Genomic DNA, 16,977 nt, shown 5'->3' on the forward strand with positions numbered 1-16,977 from the left:
CCTCGTGGATTCGAACTGCCAACTTTCTGGTTAGCAGCCATAGCACTTAACCACTACGCCACCAGGGTTTCTGCCCAGAGCAATTAGGCAAGAAAAAATATATAAGAGGTATCCAAATCAAGAAGTAAGAAATCAAACTATCCTTATCCACACATGGATTCTCTACATAAAATCTCAAAAAATTCAAAACAAAGCTACTACAGCTAATAAATGAATTCAACAAAGTCACAGGGTACAAGGTCAACATACAAAAATCAGTTGGGTTTTTATACAGCAGCAATAAGCATTCTGAAAAGGAAATTAAGAAGCCACTTCCACTTACAATAGTGTTATGGACCGAACAGTGTCCCCCAAATATGTGTTGTAAATCCTATCCTCTATGCCTATGGTTATAAACTCATCTGGGAATGGATTGTCTTTGTTATGTTAATGAGGCAGGATTAGTGTAGGATGCGTCTTGAGTCAATCTCTTTTGAGATATAAAAGAGATTAAACAAGCAAGTGAAAATGCAGAGATGGGGGAAGACACATGCCAAGCCACATGAAAAACACCCAGGAGCAGAAGCTCAGAAGATACAACAACCTTCCTCCAAAGCCAACAGAGACAGAAAGCCTTCCCCTAGAGCTAGCACCCTAAATTAGGACTTCTAGCCTCCCAAACTATGAGAAAATGGATTTCTGTTTGATAAAGCCATCCATTTGTGGTATTTCTGCTATAGCAGCACTAGATCACTAAAACAAATAGCATCTAAAATAATAAAATACCTAGGAATAAATTTAATTAGGGACGTAAAAGATGTGTACACTGGAAACTATAAAACACTGCTGAAAAAAATTAAAGAAGACCTAAATAAATGGAAACATTCCATGTTCATGAATTAGAGGACTTAATATTGTTAAAACATCAATACTACCCAAAACAATTTATAGATTCAACACAATTCCTACTGAAAATTCAACAGCCTTCTTTGCAGAAATGGGAAAATCAATCCTCAAATTTACATGGTATTTCAAAGGGTCCTGATTAGCCAAAGTAATCTTGAAAAAGAACAAAGTAGGAAGACTCAGACTTCCCAATTACGAAACATACTACAAAGCTACAGTAATGAAAATATTCTGGTACTGGTATAATGACAGATACATTGTTGTTGTTGTTGTTAGGTGAAGTCAAGTTGATTTTTGACTTATAGGACCCCACGTGACAGAGTCAAACTGCCCCCATAGGATTTTCTTGTCTGTAATCTTTACGTAAACAGATCACCAGGTCTTTTTCCTTTTGGTTAGCAGCCGAGCACTTTTAACTGTTGCACCACCAGGCTTCCTTCAATAGACACAAGTCCAATGGAATACAATGAGAGTCTAGAAATAAACCAATACAACTATGGCCGATTGATTTTTGACAAGGATGCTAAGTCCATTCAATGCAGAAAGAATAGCATCTTCAATAAATGGTGCTGGGACAACTGAATGCAAAAGAATGGAATTAGAGCCATACCTTACACCATATATAAAAAATTAACTCAAAGTGGATCAACAACCTAAATGTAAGAGTGGAAATATAAAATTCTCAGAATAAAACATAGCAGTAATGTTTCAGGGCCTAGTTTTTGACACTGGATTCTTAGATATGTCAGTAAAGCATGAGCAACATAAGACAAAAAAGATAAATTTAACTTCATCAAAATTAAAATCTTTTGTGTGCCAAATGACTTTATTGTGAAGATACAACCTATAGAATGGAAGAAAATATTTGGTAACCATATATCTGATAAGGGCTTAACAGCAGAATGCATATAGAACTCCTACAACTCAACAACAAAAAGACAGACAACCCAATCAAAAAATGGGCAAAGGACTTGAGAAGTCATTTCACTAAAGAAGATATACAAATGGCCAATAAGCATATGAAAAGACGCTTAAGGTTATTAGTCATTACGGAATACAAATTAAAACCACAATGAGATACCACTTCACTCCCACAAGGATGGATATTATTAGAAAAATAGAAAACAAGTGTTGGCAAAGATAAGGAGAAACTGGATCCTTCACCCATTGCTGGGGGTACTGTAAAATGGTATAACCACTGTAGAAAACAGTACGGTGTTTCCTCAAAAAGTTAAACATAGAACTACCTTCTGACCCATGAATTTCACTTCTAGGTATATGTCTTAGTTATCTAGTGCTGCTGTAACACAAATACCACAAGTGGATGGCTTCAACAAACAGAAATTTATGCTCTCACAGTTTAGGAGACTAGAAGTCCAAAATCAGGGCACCAGCTCTAGGGGAAGGCTTTCTCTCTCTCTCAGCTCTGGGGAAAGGTTCTTTTCTCCTTTCAACGTCTGTGGGTCCAGTGTTTCTTGGAGATCTCCATGTGTCTTGGAATCAAAGTTTCCCTTGGTCTAGGAGGTCCTTGGCACAGAAACACCAGGTTCAAAGGACATGCTCCACTCCTGGCTCTTCTTTATTGGTGGTAGGTCACTCTCTCTGCTTTTATCTCTTGTAGGGTGATGAGGGGTGGTGACTCGAGATATATCCTACCATAATCCTATCTCATTAACATAGCAAACATAACTTTGTCTTCATTAACATGACCTAATTCTGCCTCTTTAACATAACGGACAGCTCACTCCCAATTGGGACCATAACCACAGGAATAGAGGCTAGGATTTACAACACATCACAAAATGGAGGACAATCATACAACAAAATGGAGGACAGCCACAAAATACTATGAATCATGGCCTAGCCTAGCCAAGTTGACACTTGTTTTGCAGGGATAGAATTCAATCCATGACAGTAAATACCAAAAAAATTGAAAGCAGGAACTCAGGTACTTGTATACGATGTTCATTAAAGCCTTATTCACAATAGCCAAAAGTGGAAACAACACAAGTGTTCCTCAACAGACGAATGAACAAGTAAAATGTGGTATATACAACAAAATTGAATATTATTCAGCCACAAATAGCAACAAAGTTCTGATACATGCTATGACATGGATGAACCTCAAGAACATTATGCTAAGTGAAATAAGCCAGACACAAACAGCAAATATTATATGATCCTACTTATATGAACTATATAGAATAGGCGAATGCAGAGAGATCAAAGTTTATTAGTGTTATTAGGGGTAAGAAGGAGGGGAAAATGGGCAGGTATTCCTTAAGGGGAGCTGAGTTTCTGTAAAGGGTGATGAAAAAATTGGAAACAGACACTGGTGATGAGAGCACAACATGCTGAATATAATTAATGTCATTGACTTGTACACATAAAAGTGGTTGAGATGACAAATACTTTGTTATATACATTTTACAACAATAAAATTTTTAAAAACCTAAGGAACAACTCAGCATCTATTTGTATCAAAATACTAATCCACAAAGAAGGAGTACAGTGGCTTTCAACCAACTAGCTCCACATCACAAAACACTCTGGCCTCACGGCACATACTTATATACTGGACAGTTAAACCTAATTTCCCTCTTTCCAACACAATTCAACATTCTCCAGCACAGTCTGATAGATTAGTAAATACATCTGATGTTACCTGATTGGTGCATTTATTTAAAACTAAGAAAAATTTTAATACAATGTATTTTATTTAAAATGGTAGTTTATGTCTTTTATCAAACCTGCTCTCTGAACCTATCAGAGGATTATGTTATCAAACAAATATGAGGATCATCTAGCAAGCAGGGTCCTGAGTGGTTCACAAGTATGCAGAGTTGGCAACGATAATCCATTGATTCAATCACCATGGACTTATTAGCTGTCTACATAGTAAATACGTTAAGATAGATAAAAGACTAAGTCTCTATCCTCAAGGAGCTCACAACCTTATAAAGAAAATACCAAATAGTCATAAATAACTAAAATTTAGGCAGTAATGGTCTGAAGTAAATTGGTCTCAACATTGAAGACATAACTTGTACAAGGCTTTATGAAGCTGGTAACAGAGCTGAGCCCTAAAGGATGGGTAAGATATTGACAGGAGGAAGTAGAAGCATGGATAAATCTATTTATCAAAACAGAAGGAAGTAGTCCAAGCCGCAATGAAGGCACTGGTGAAAAACAAGGCTCCGGGAATGTACAGAATACCAATTGAGATGTTTTAACAAACAGATGCAAAGCTGGAAGCACTCACTCCTTCATGCTAAGAAATTTGGAAGATAGGATAGCTACCTGGTCAACTGACTGGAAGAGATCCATAACTGTGCCCGTTCAAAAGAAAGGTGATCCAACAAAATGTGGGAATTATCGAATAATATCATTAATACCACATGCAAGTAAAATTCTGCTGAAGGTCACTCAAAATGGGTTGCAGCAGTGCACTGACAGGGAACTGCCAGAAATTCAAGCTGGATTCAGAACAGGATATGGAATGAGGGATATCATTGCTCATGTCAGGTTGATCTTGGCTGAAAGCAGAGAATACCAGAAAGATGTTTATCTCTGTTTTATTGACTATGCAAAGGCACTGGACTGTGTGAATCGTAACACATATAGGTGACATTGTAAAGAATGGAAATTCCGGAACACTTAATTGTGCTGCTGAGGAACCTGTACGTAGACCAAGAGGCAGTGGTTCAAACAGAACAAGGGGATATACTTCGTGGTTTAAAATCAAGAAAGGTGTACATCAAGGTTATATCCTTTCACCATACCTATTCAGTCTGTACACTGAGCAAATAATCCGAGAAACTGAACTATATGAAAAAGAATGTGGCATCAGGATTGAAGGAAGACTCATTACCACATGAGATATACAGATGACACAAGAGAAGACTTTTCATTTTGTTATACATCCCATAGGATCACTATAAGTCGGAACCAACTTCTATGGCACGTAACGACAACATCAAAAAATGCAGGTGTATAGTGAGAGCTAAAGCTGAAAGGGTAGGAGGAGGCCAGACACTGTTTCGTTGCCAAAGATTTTGAAGCTAGAGAAGATATGATCCTCTCCACGCAACTTCCTTCTTTCCCTTGCCTCTAACATTCTGCCTCCTTTATACTAGACATTGACTCCTGCTGCCAATGGCAAAAGGAAGTTCCACCTACTACCTCTCTCTCCCCCTTCCTGTACTTTCATAAAGCACTTTCCATTCCTTTCTATTTCTGCTGCCACTACCCTGACTCAAACACTACTGCCTCAAACTCAAAGAGGCACAGCTTACTAATCCATACCCCTGCTTCCACCTTTTCCTGCTTTATTACTCTTCCTAACGTGGTACTTTGTTAAATGACTTGTGGGGTAAAGCAGAAAACGAGGATGACAAGGGATTTGTATCAGCTTGTATAGAGAAGTGCAGAGTGGGAAATTAAAGGATTTGGGTTCAGGCAGACATAGTTTCACATCCTGGTGCCTCCACCTGTTAACTACATGAATTAAAGCGAGTTACTTTACCAATCTTAGCCTCAGGTCCTCATTTAGACCCTGCAGAAAACATAGTAGAAGCCCTCTAATCTAACCATAGGGAGACTGGTAATTTGTTGGCAATATTAAGATGTAGCTTAAAGCAGATGATCTTGCACAAACTACATCCATGATGCATTGCCTAAAATTTTGCGTTTCTTTAGATAAGAGTGAAAACTTAATGCCTTTTGTAATACAATCTGAATGCCAATTAATCTAAAGTTTAATATTTTCTCATCTTCTATAAATGCTTCATCCATTTGCAATTCAAAAGCAAATTTTAAGCAACTCATCTTTAAAACTGTCAAAAGTTGCAAACTTAAGTTTTCAGGGGGAAAATAAATGCTTTCCTTTTGGTCAAATTTCATTTGTGTACATAATATGTAATTAAATCATCTATCAAAATGGTAAACACAATTGGCATAAATAGGTTTGGGAACCCAGGATTAATTTTTGGTAAACACACAATACTGGGCAACTTGCTGCAAGCACTGTTACTGTTGTTAGGTGCCACTGAGTCAGCTCCAACTCACAGCGACCCTATGTACAAGAGAGCTAAACACTGCCCAGTCCTGCGCTATCCTCACAATTGTTATGCTTCAGCCTACTGTTGCAACTACTGTGTCAATCCATCTCATTGAGGGTCTTCCTCTTTTTTGCTGACCCTCTACTTTACCAAGCATGATGTCCTTCTCCAGGGACTGATCCCTCCTGACAACATGTCCAAAGTACGTGAGACATAGTCTCGCCATCCCTGCTTCTAAGAAGTATTCTGGTTGTACTTCTTCCAAGACAGATTTGTTCATCCTTTTGGCAGTCCACGTTATATTCAGTATTTTTCCCCGACACCACAGTTCAAAGGCGTCAATTCTTATTCAGTCTTCTTTATTCATTGTCCAGCTTTCACTTACAGAGGAGGCGACTGAAAACACCACGGCTTGGGTCAGAAGCACCTAAGTCTTCAAAGTGACACCTTTTCTTTTCAACACTTTAAAGAGGTCTTGTGTAGCCCATTTGCCCAATGCAATGCATCTTTTGATTTCTTGACTGCTGCTTCCATGGGTGTTGATCATCAGTAAGTGCTTCAAGTCCTCTCCACTTTCAGCAAGCAAGGTTGTGTCATCTGCATAACGCAGGTTGTTAATAAGTCTTCCTCCAATTCTCATGCCTCGTTCATACAGTCCAGCTTCTTGGATTATTTGCTCAGCACACAGATTGAATAGGTATGGTGAAAGGATACAACTCTGACGCACACCTTTCCTGACTTTAAACCAGGCAATGTCCCCTTGTTCTGTTCAAAAGACTGACTCTTGATCTATGTACAGATTCCTCAGGAGCACAATTAAGTGTTCCAGAATTCCCATTCTCCGCAATGTTATCCCTAATTTTTTACAACCCACACAGTTCGAATGCCTTAGCATAGTCAATAAAACATAGGTAAACACCTTTCTGGTATTCTCTGCTTTCAGCCAGGGTCCATCTGACACCAGCAATGACATCCCTGGTTCCACTTCTTCTGAATCCAGTTTGAATGTCTGGCTATTCCCTGTCGGTATACTGCTGCAGCTACTTCTGAATGATCCTCAGCAAAATTTTACTTGTGTGTGATATTAGTGATATTGTTCAATAATTTCTGTATTCAGTGGGATCGCCTTTCTTGGTAATAGACATAAACACAGATCTCTTCTTGTCGGTTGGCCGGGTAGCTGTCTTCCAAATTTCTTGGCACACATGAGTGTGCTGCATCCATTTGTTGAAACATTTCAACTGGTATTCCGTCAATTCCTGGAGCCTTGTTTTTCATCAATGTTTTTCACTCAGTGCAAGCAGTGAGTGGGCTGTGAAAATTAGTCTGTTTTTAAAATTGAACAGAAAATATGAGTGTATGTCATTAGTTGGATAAATATAAATAAGTTAATTGTTTCCACTGCAATACTAACTTTGCATGAGGATACCAAAAAAACCCAAAGCCGTTTCAGCCAAGTTAAATCTGATTCATAGCAACCCTATAGGACAGAGCAGAACTGCTGCATGTGGTTTCCAAGGCTGTAATATTTATGGGAGCGGGCTGCCACAGCTTCCTCCCACAGAGCCCCTGTCGGGTTCAAACTGTTGACCTTGTGGTTAGCAGCCGAGTGCTTAACACTGTGCACCAGAGTTCCTTGTTTGCATGAGGATAGAATTAGTAAATATATGTAACATGCTTAGCAGAGTGTCCAGCATCTCAACAAGCTCAGTATCAAGCCGTGATTGAAACAGGATTTGAACCCAATTCTTCTGTTTTCAAAATTCATGGGACAGAAAAATCTTAGCAACATTCTCTTTAAAAAGCAAATGACACATATATAGGATTGCTGAAGCTCATTATCATTTTAGCTCTGCATTTCAGCAATACACATGCTTTCTGTCTTTTTACTAGGAATAAGAAGACTAGAACCACATCTGTTTAATCTATTTTCTGTAGACTCTCCCTCAAGCTGAAAAAATAATTACCTAATAGGTTATTTTACTAAAGGTAAGGAAGGAGGCCAAACAAATTCCTCTTGGATGGGCAAGAGTAAAAATCTACAGAATAGCACTGTAATAAAAATGTTTTGCATGATGAAAATATTCTACACTGTCCAAAATGGTAGCCAAGAGCCACATCAAGCTATTGAGCACTTGAAACATAACCAGTGTAACAGAGGAACTATTTAATTTTCTTTATTTTTTATTGATTTAAATATTCTCATGTGTTTATTAGAAACCTAATTGGACAGCACAGCAGAGAGTTAAAATGAGCCCTTTTGTAAAAAATCCAGTTTGTCTTGCCAGGTATAGATACATCTGAAATGTTTTCCATAATCTCTGAAAGCCATTTGCCTGGGGCTAGTAATTTCAGATGAATATAAGGTTAAAGTGTTCATTTCCTTTAAAGTGAGAATGAAAGAGATGGGAAGGGAACTTAATTTTTCCAAAAATATAACATTAAAACATTGCTAATGGCATCCAAAAATATATCTTAGACAAACAAACATACAGGATTCCCAGAGTTATTTGTTTCAATAAATTATTTAGAAAGATTAAAGGATCTTTCTCTTTAATACTTTTCTACCCTATAATCTTCAATCAGTCTTAGAGGTCCAATTAAGTCCACAAATTTCAGAGTCTTACAGTACATGAAGAAAAGAAACAAAAGACCAGCTCTGCCCCAGAATCAGTGTGTATGCTTTAGTCTCTCTTAAAGCACAAACTTCAGAAGTGAAATGAGCAGCAGAATGAAGTGATGAAAAGAGTGTAGGCCTGAGAATCAGGCAGACTCGGATATGACCCAGCTCTGCTTCATAATTCCTATGAGACTTGGGAAAAGTTGTTTATCTTCCTTGAGCCTCAATCTCCTCACCTCTGTATAACAGAGAAACAAACAACCACCCTGCAGTGCTATTGTGAGGACAGAGGATAATTTAGTTGTAAGCATCTAAGAAGCAACTGGCACGTGGCAGACACTTAACAAATACTTGCCATGTCTTTCTATGCTGAGCTCATTCATTCATTCAATATTTAATGAGCAGCTACTAGATGCCAACTACTATTACAGGATATGAAAGAGTAAGAAAACATAGTCCCAACCCTCATGCTGGAAGAGATCCATACTTATCCCTATCCCCAAGAGAGGTGATCCCACTGAATGCAGAAATTATCAAACAATATCATTAATATCACATGCATGTAAAATTTTGCTGAAGATCATTCAAAAGCAGCTACAGCAGTATATCAACAGGGAACTGCCAGACATTCAAGTTGGATTCAGAAGAGGACGTGGAGCCAGGGATCTCATTGCTGATGTCAGATGGATCCTGGCTGAAAGCAGAGAATATCAGAAAGATGTCTACCTGTGTTTTATAAACTATGCTAAGGCATTTGACTGTGTGGATCATAACAAATTATGGATAATATTATAAACAATGGGAATTCTGGAACACTTAATTGTGCTCATGAGGAATCTGTACATAGATCAAGAGGCAGTCATTCGAATAGAACAAGGGGACATTGCTTGATTTAAAGTCAGGAAAGGTATGCGTCAGGGTTGTATCCTTTCACCATACCTATTCATTCTGTATGCTGAGCGAATAATCTAAGAAGCTGGACTATATGAAGAAGAATGGGGCAACAGGATTGGAAGAAGACTCATTAACAACCTGCATTATGCAGATGACACAACCTTGCTTGCTCAAAGTGAAGAGCACTTGAAGCACTTACTGATGAATATCAAAGACCACAGCCGTCAGTACGGATTACACCTCAACATGAAGAAAACAAAAATCCTCACAACTGGACCAATAAGCAGCATCATAATAAAAGGACGGAAGATTGAGGTTTTCAAGGATTTCATTTTACTTGGATCCACAATCAACACTCTTGGACACAGCAGTCAAGAAATCAAAAGACACACTGCATTGGATAACTCAGCTGCAAGAGACTTCTTTAAAGTGTTAAAAAGGGAAGATGTCACCTTGAGGACTAAGGTGAGCCTTACCCAAGCCATGGTGTTTTCAATCACTTCCTATGCATGTGAAAGCTGGACGATGAATAAAGAAGACTGAAGAATTGACGGCTTTGACTTGTGGTGTTAACAAATGATACTGAATATACCATGGACTGCCAAAAGAACAAATCCGTCTTGGAAGAAGTACAACCAGAACACTCCTTGGAAGCCAGGATGGTGAGACTATGTCTCGCATACTTTGGACACGTTGTTAGGAGGGATCAGTCCCTGAAGAAGGTCATCATGCTTGGTAAAGTACAGGGTCGGCAAAAAAGAGGAAGACCCTCAACGAGATGGTTTGACACATTGGCTACAACAATGGTCTCGAGCATAACAACGATTGTGAGAATGGTGCAGGTCAGAGCAGTGTTTTGTTCTGTTGTACACTGCGTAGCTATGAGTCGAAACCAACTCAATGGCACCTTACAACAACCACCACATACATCAAGAACAAGTAACTCTGAAAAAAGGAGAAATCAGTGAATAACAGAAAAATTTGGATAATTAAAAATCTAATCGCCAAAATGCAAAATTCAATGGACAGACTGAATAACAGAATAGAAAATATTAAAAACCAAATAGTGATCTAGGAAACACAGGGAAATCTATCCAAACAAAAAAGATGGAAAATAAGACAGAAAAGTTATGACATGCTCAAGGTATAAGCAGAAGGTATATAACAGACATTTCAAATGAAGGAACAGAGGAAACAAAGAGGAGCAACTTATCCAAGAAACAACAGAATATTTCCCTGAGCTGAAGGAAACAATTCCTGGAATCGAAAGAGCCAATCAAGTGCCAAATGATATGAACAAAAAAGACTCACACATATTCTGATAAAATAACATATAGAAATTTTTAAAAACTTCAAAAAAAAAAAAAAAAAAAAAACAACTGCCTACAAAAGAATGAGAACAGTTTGTCATCAAAATTATCAGCCACAATGGATGCTAAAAGGTACTGAGGCAATAAGTTCAAAGGGACAATTACTTTGAAACTAAAATACTCAACCAAATGATCAATCACTGTAAGAAGAAAATAAAGACATTTTCAGGCATATTAAGTACTCAGATATTTTATCTCCCATTTACTGTTTCTTGGAAAATTATTTGAGGACACAATCCAGAGAAATGATTAGGTATCATGAGAAAGAGGAAAATATGAAATCCAAAAAAAGGATGCAATTACCCAAGGGTTCAATTAAAAAAAGTCCCAGGTTTACAGCTGTGTCCAGAAAGCCATGTATTATTGAAAATTAAAACAGGAATCACAAATATTCATGGAAAAAATATTTTCAAGAAGTACTGTGCTTTTTCACAAATAACATGTTCATTATCATACCAGAACTGTTTTACTTAATTTCTCTATTTCCACATGTTATACGTGTGGGCCCATTATTTGTGGAAAAATATGGTAAGCAACTTACACTCACCAAATAATGCCATTAACAGTGGGTACTAGTAGGGTGGGGGGTGCAGACCCACCCTGACACTATCACAAGGGGTAACACCAAATTGACCATAGGGTCTGAGGTGGCAGTGGCAGTGGGCAGGTCCTCACCATCAGGGTAAGGACAGTGGCAACTCCTCACCCCACCTTCACCCACCAGTTAAAATGCAGGTGGCCGACCCTGGCGGGGGGGGGGGTGGGCACAGGAGGGGCAGGGCCATGTGGCAAGGCACTAGCCCTACACCCGTGGGAACTGGCCAGGCAGCTCTGCCCATCCCCAGTGGGGGCTGGCGGTTGGGGGAACCCGGAGTAGGGGTGGAAGGCCTGGGAGAGAAAGGAGGAGTGGGGAGAAAGGGAGGGTGGAAGGGAGTGACACCATGAGTTACTGCACTGGGTGACACCCCGGCAATTAGGTAATTTTGAGGATCAGTTTTAAAAGATTAACTAGACATTTTAAAACAAGTTGTAAAAGAACATTAGGGTCCAAATATGAAACACAGCAAACTCTGTTATTTGAGAAGGGTTTATAATGTAAGAAAACAGAATTTTTTTTTTTCCTTCCAGTAGCACAGGTTCTGTGACAGGTTTCATGTCACAGAATTGTATTTCCTTTTTTATGACTCTAATTACACTACAGCAAGTAATGATTTCCCAATTATAATAGTAAAAATAACTTACTTAGCACTTAATAAAACATCCTATTCTAAGTTCTTTACATTTACTAACCAGGTGAATTCTTTCAACAACAGCATGGTGAGGTTAAGTGACTCACACAGGTCACAAAGCCAGTAGTTGAACCCAAGCAATCTGACTCCATAATCCCTGGTCTTAATCATCTGGCTATACCACTTCTTATAATGCTCTGTCAACTTGCAATTGTTAGACTCAAACACCAGCCTAAAACAAGAAAAACAAAAAACCAAAACCCACTTCCATCAAATCTATTCCAATTCATGTGACGCCACGTGATACGGAGTAGAACTGCTCCACTGGGTTTTCTTGGCTATAATCTTTATGGAAGCAAGTTGCCAGGCCCTTCTTCGAAGGCACAACTGAGTTGAAACTGCCAACCTTTCAGTTACTAGGGGGCACAAACCATCCGTATCACCCAAGGACCTATCAATAATTAGAAAACAATACAAATCATATAAAACTTGACAATGGAAAGAGTCCCAGTGGCACTGTGCTTAAGTGTTCGGCTGCTAACCAAAAGCTCAGCTGTTTGAATCCACCTTGGAAACCCTATGGGGCAGTTCCGCTCTGTCCTATAGGGTCACTATGAGGCAGAATTGACTTGACAGCAACAGGTTTGGATTTTTTTGGTTTTGACAAAAAGTAACGATGAACCAAGGACAGAAAGGGAGATGTGTAAGTGAGCTATTTTTCTTATCCCCTTATATTAGACTAACTTTCTATATATTAGAATCATATGATAAAGACCTTTCTATATAACAGAAATTCAAAAGATAGTTTTGTAAAGTTAATATATATGTAACTATGTATATAATTTTTGAATATACACGTATGTATAATTTTAAATACCCAGTACCCAGAACCCAGTGCTGTCGAGTCGATTCCGACTCATATAATTTTAAATAATAATACAAAAACCCATGGGGAGGAGAGAGGTCATGAACCTAGGCTAAATTTCTCACATTTCATAGTAAATGTCAAAAGTTAGTGTCTGATTTTAATAAAGACTACATATGGTATTGACTCGATGGTAATGGGTTTTCTTTGGTTTTGGGTCCATATGTAATCTTTACATAAATATATAAAGATTACATATATGTGGGTTATGGATTGAATTGTGTCCCCCAAAAATCTGTGTCAACTTGGCTAGGCCATGATTCCCAGTACTGTGTGACCGTCCACCATTTGCTCATCTGATGTGATTTTCCTATGTGTTGTAAATCCTACCTGTATGATGTTAATGAGGCAGGATTAGAGGCAGTTATGTTAATTATGCAGGATTCATTCTACAAGTTTAGGATGTATCTTGAGTCAATCTCTTTTGAGATATAAAAGAGAGAAGGAGCAGAGAGACAGAGGGACCTCATGCCACCAAAAATGAAGAACCAGGAGGGGAGCTCGTTCTTTGGACCCAGGGTCCCTGCACTGAGAAGCTCCTAGACCGGGGGAAGACTGATGACAAGGACCTCCCCCCAAGAGCGGACAGAAAGATAAAGCCTTCCGCTGGAGCTAGCAACCTGAATTCAGACTTCTAGCCTTCTAGAACGTGAGAGAATAAATTTTTATTAAAGCCATCCAGTTGTGGTATTTGTTATAGCTGCATTAAATAACTAAGATAATATGTAATATATATGCATATATATAATATAAACTTATGTAGTAACTACCAGAAAAACTAAAAACAAAAAAGGTTTAAGTGGATAGATCAAAAAATAGAAATACAAGCAAATTATTCAGAGCTTTTTTTTTTGGAGTAATACCCTGTAAAGCAAGGGTATAAACTGAAGAGGGCGCCTTTATATCCTTGTGTGGTAATACAAAAAGGCAGTAAGTGCTACCAAACCACAAAACCCAGTAAGGTACAAAAAAAGAAGGACAATACATAAACATATTCCAGCATACTCATCTTCTTTGCTGTTTGTTTCCACAACACAGTAGCCCATTTTTCCCCCATAAACTTCTAAAGACATACTCCTTTCACTGGATTTAGACAACTATTAAGTCAATACACTCTATCCTCCATCTTACACATTTCATTTAAAGCAAGGGCCATCTAAACTCACACATAGCTGGTGGGAGTCTACACTGGTATAACCTTTTCAGAGTACAATGTGGCAGTTCCTACTCCACTGTAAAATGTGGCTACACTCTGACCTAACAACTTCACTTCTAAGAATCTACCATTCAGAAACACTACCAAAAGCTCAAAGATAACTCTGAAAACAGACTTGGATCATGCTACTACTCTTTACAGCAAAAGAAAACTAAAAAAACCTAAATTCACGTTGGTAGGTGAAGGATGCATTCAAAAATAGAGTATTATGCTGCCATTAAAAAAAAAATACATTTATATGCAGTGACACTGAAAGGTATCCATAGCATATTTTTAAGCAAGAAAAGGCAAGATTAGGAGTAATATATGTATGATACAATTTTTGTTACGTAAAACACACACATATATTGGTGTTGTGTAGAGGAGACACTTGTTTTATATATATATATTTCTGTATTTGACTTGTTTTTGCAACCAGCATGTATTGTTTTTGTATTTTAAAAAATTAAGGCATATTTCAATTGTCAAGCATCGAGGCTGAAAAATGAACTCAAAAGAGGAGACTGTTAACGTCTTTCCATTTGCTCACTCCCAACATCTAAGAAAACAAAATACTGTACTGTAAGTTGCACACGTTGCATTTTAGGACTGGCAAGAGGATTAATCTCTCCGGTTGGATTTTTTTTTTTTTTTTAAGTGAACTGTAGACAAAATCAGGACACAAAACAATGAAAGCAGAGTTGAGCAGTGAAAACAGTCAAGCGCCAAGGCCGGCCAGGCAGCCCACGGACCGGGTACAGGGACGACACAAAGGGTGAACGGGCCCCGGGGTGTGTGGGACGAAGATCCGGGCGCGACGATGGCACGTTAGGAAATAAGCTGGGTACCGGACGTGGGGGTAGAGTTCAGAGAGAAGAGCTAAGCGACAGGCGGAACGGCGCGTGAATATGGGAACGCGTAGGAAGCCGGAAGCGCGGCTCGCTGCCCCAGTGTCGTTAGGAGAGCAAGATCAGCCCGGGGCCCCTGAGAGGTGCGGGGCGGGTGTTCGAAGCCCGGAAGCTGGGGAACGCTCCGGGAAAGCGCGCAGCTGCGGCGCGCGGGGCCGGGCCGAAGCCGGGAAAACGTGCAGCTCCCGTACCTTCCCAGGAGAGCTCTCCGCTCGGCTCTCGCTTCAGGAACTTGTACCAGAAAGTGTCCACGCGGCCGGGCTCCGCCCCGGCCTGCGCCGCCTCCTCGGCCGCCAGCTCCACCTCCCCGAGCCACAGGCCCGGCTCGTGCGGTGCCGGTGGCCCCACGCTCGCCGGCCTCAGGAGCACGGCCCCGCTTGGCTCCCAGCGGCCCAGCTCGGCTCGCGACCCCACGACCAGCAGCTCGGGGTGGGCCCCGGGCCCCGCGGACGACACTATCACGCCGAAGCGGAACCGCATGGCGGCTGGCGGCGCTGCTCCTGCCCGCTCTGTCCCGGCCGGCGGCGCGGTCTGAGCGCGAGGCGGCCGCAGCGATTGGGCGACGGCGCCGGAGGCCCGACGCCAGCGGCCGGGGCGCTGGGCAGACACGTGCGAGGCGGCGCCTGGTGTGGGTCCCTCACACAGCTAGGAGCCCGGCCGCCTCCAGGCCCGGGTGCGTGGCCAGCGGTAGGAGCCCGCCATACCCGCCTCCCCGAGAAGGAGCTGTACGTCATGCCCGCCGCTCTGAAGACGAGAAAGCGGAGTCAGGAGAGGGGCTAGAACACCTCCTAAGAGCCACGGTTTTCCTGTCATTTTCCCAGGAGACTTGAAATGTCCATATGAGGGCCCAGTGGCGTCTAGCTAGCTGCTTCCATTAACGGTGAAGTTGGGGACAGATCCTTAGTGGGCACCTGGAGAGCTCCGTGACCTTATAAAAAGGCCTCTTACTCTCTCTGCGACTCAGGTGCCTTATCTGTAGAGAGAAAATATAAAATAATAATCTTTAAAGACCCTGTCAGTTCTGAAGGTTGTCTGATTGGTGGAAAAGGCGCCGTTCGTGACCAGAAGCTAACGAAAAAAAACGCTTCTTTTTGTCTAGTCCCATTTGATGCCTGAAAAGACAGCTGATCACTTTCAGTTCTCAAAAAGTATTTTTAAAATAAAATGGGTTTGGAGTGAATCCATTCAAGTCGTTTCTAAAGTAAAAAAAACACATAATAATTTTGTAATTATAAATCAAGAGTTTTATTTAATTTTTAAGTGGCATTAAAAAAAAACCCGTTTGTTTAAAATTTGCTTTCAGTAACAGTCAACATTTTTTTTCAACTTAAAACATTTTTGTTTCAAGAAACAGTTTTTATAGCTATTTAATTCAGTGAAAAACATGTTTATGGGCAAGGGGGACTTCAATTTCTCACTGCCGTAAGATAAATGTCCCGTTTATGTATATGCTACTTTTTGATTCTTTAATAAAATTACTCTGCTGTTCTTGTGCTTGTATATCCACTAACACTTAGCATAACACAAATCTCGTAAATGAACTAAAGACACATTTTTACCAACATTTGACAGGTTGTCAATAGAGAAAAACAAGTATTTCATGCATTCGGAGTATCACAAACAAAAGTACAAAAATATAAACCACATAAGCGCAGTCTATCTGTGGAACAGTTAGTAAACCAGTAATACATTTCATTCTTAAATATTGATGTTCCACTCAAAGTTTGTTTGGTTGCTAAGTTTAAGGATAAACACCAAGAAAAATGTGAAGACAGCAAGGCTGGCCAAACATGACTGATGTGGTAGCAAAACAGCCATTAAATCACAGTGACATGAGAATTAGTTTATTCAAATTGTAAGTACAAATTATTTGTAATTTCAGGAAAATAAG

General features: G+C 39.8%; 1 protein-coding gene across 2 annotated transcripts in view; it reads right to left on the bottom strand.

Annotated features, from left to right (window-relative positions):
• The window catches only part of EPM2A (EPM2A glucan phosphatase, laforin), a 115,909-nt gene extending 100,343 nt beyond the window's left edge, over window positions 1–15,566 (bottom strand). For both annotated transcript variants that reach the window (XM_064291856.1, XM_003403975.4), the window contains exon 1: window positions 15,278–15,566. In XM_064291856.1, coding sequence (XP_064147926.1) covers window positions 15,278–15,566 — 289 coding nt within the window. The remainder of the gene's footprint in view (window positions 1–15,277) is intronic.
• Between the last annotated feature and the right edge of the window lie 1,411 nt (window positions 15,567–16,977).

The sequence above is a fragment of the Loxodonta africana genome, chromosome 1, assembly GCF_030014295.1.
Source record: "Loxodonta africana isolate mLoxAfr1 chromosome 1, mLoxAfr1.hap2, whole genome shotgun sequence".
In the NCBI taxonomy this organism is placed as follows: Eukaryota; Metazoa; Chordata; class Mammalia; order Proboscidea; family Elephantidae; genus Loxodonta; species Loxodonta africana.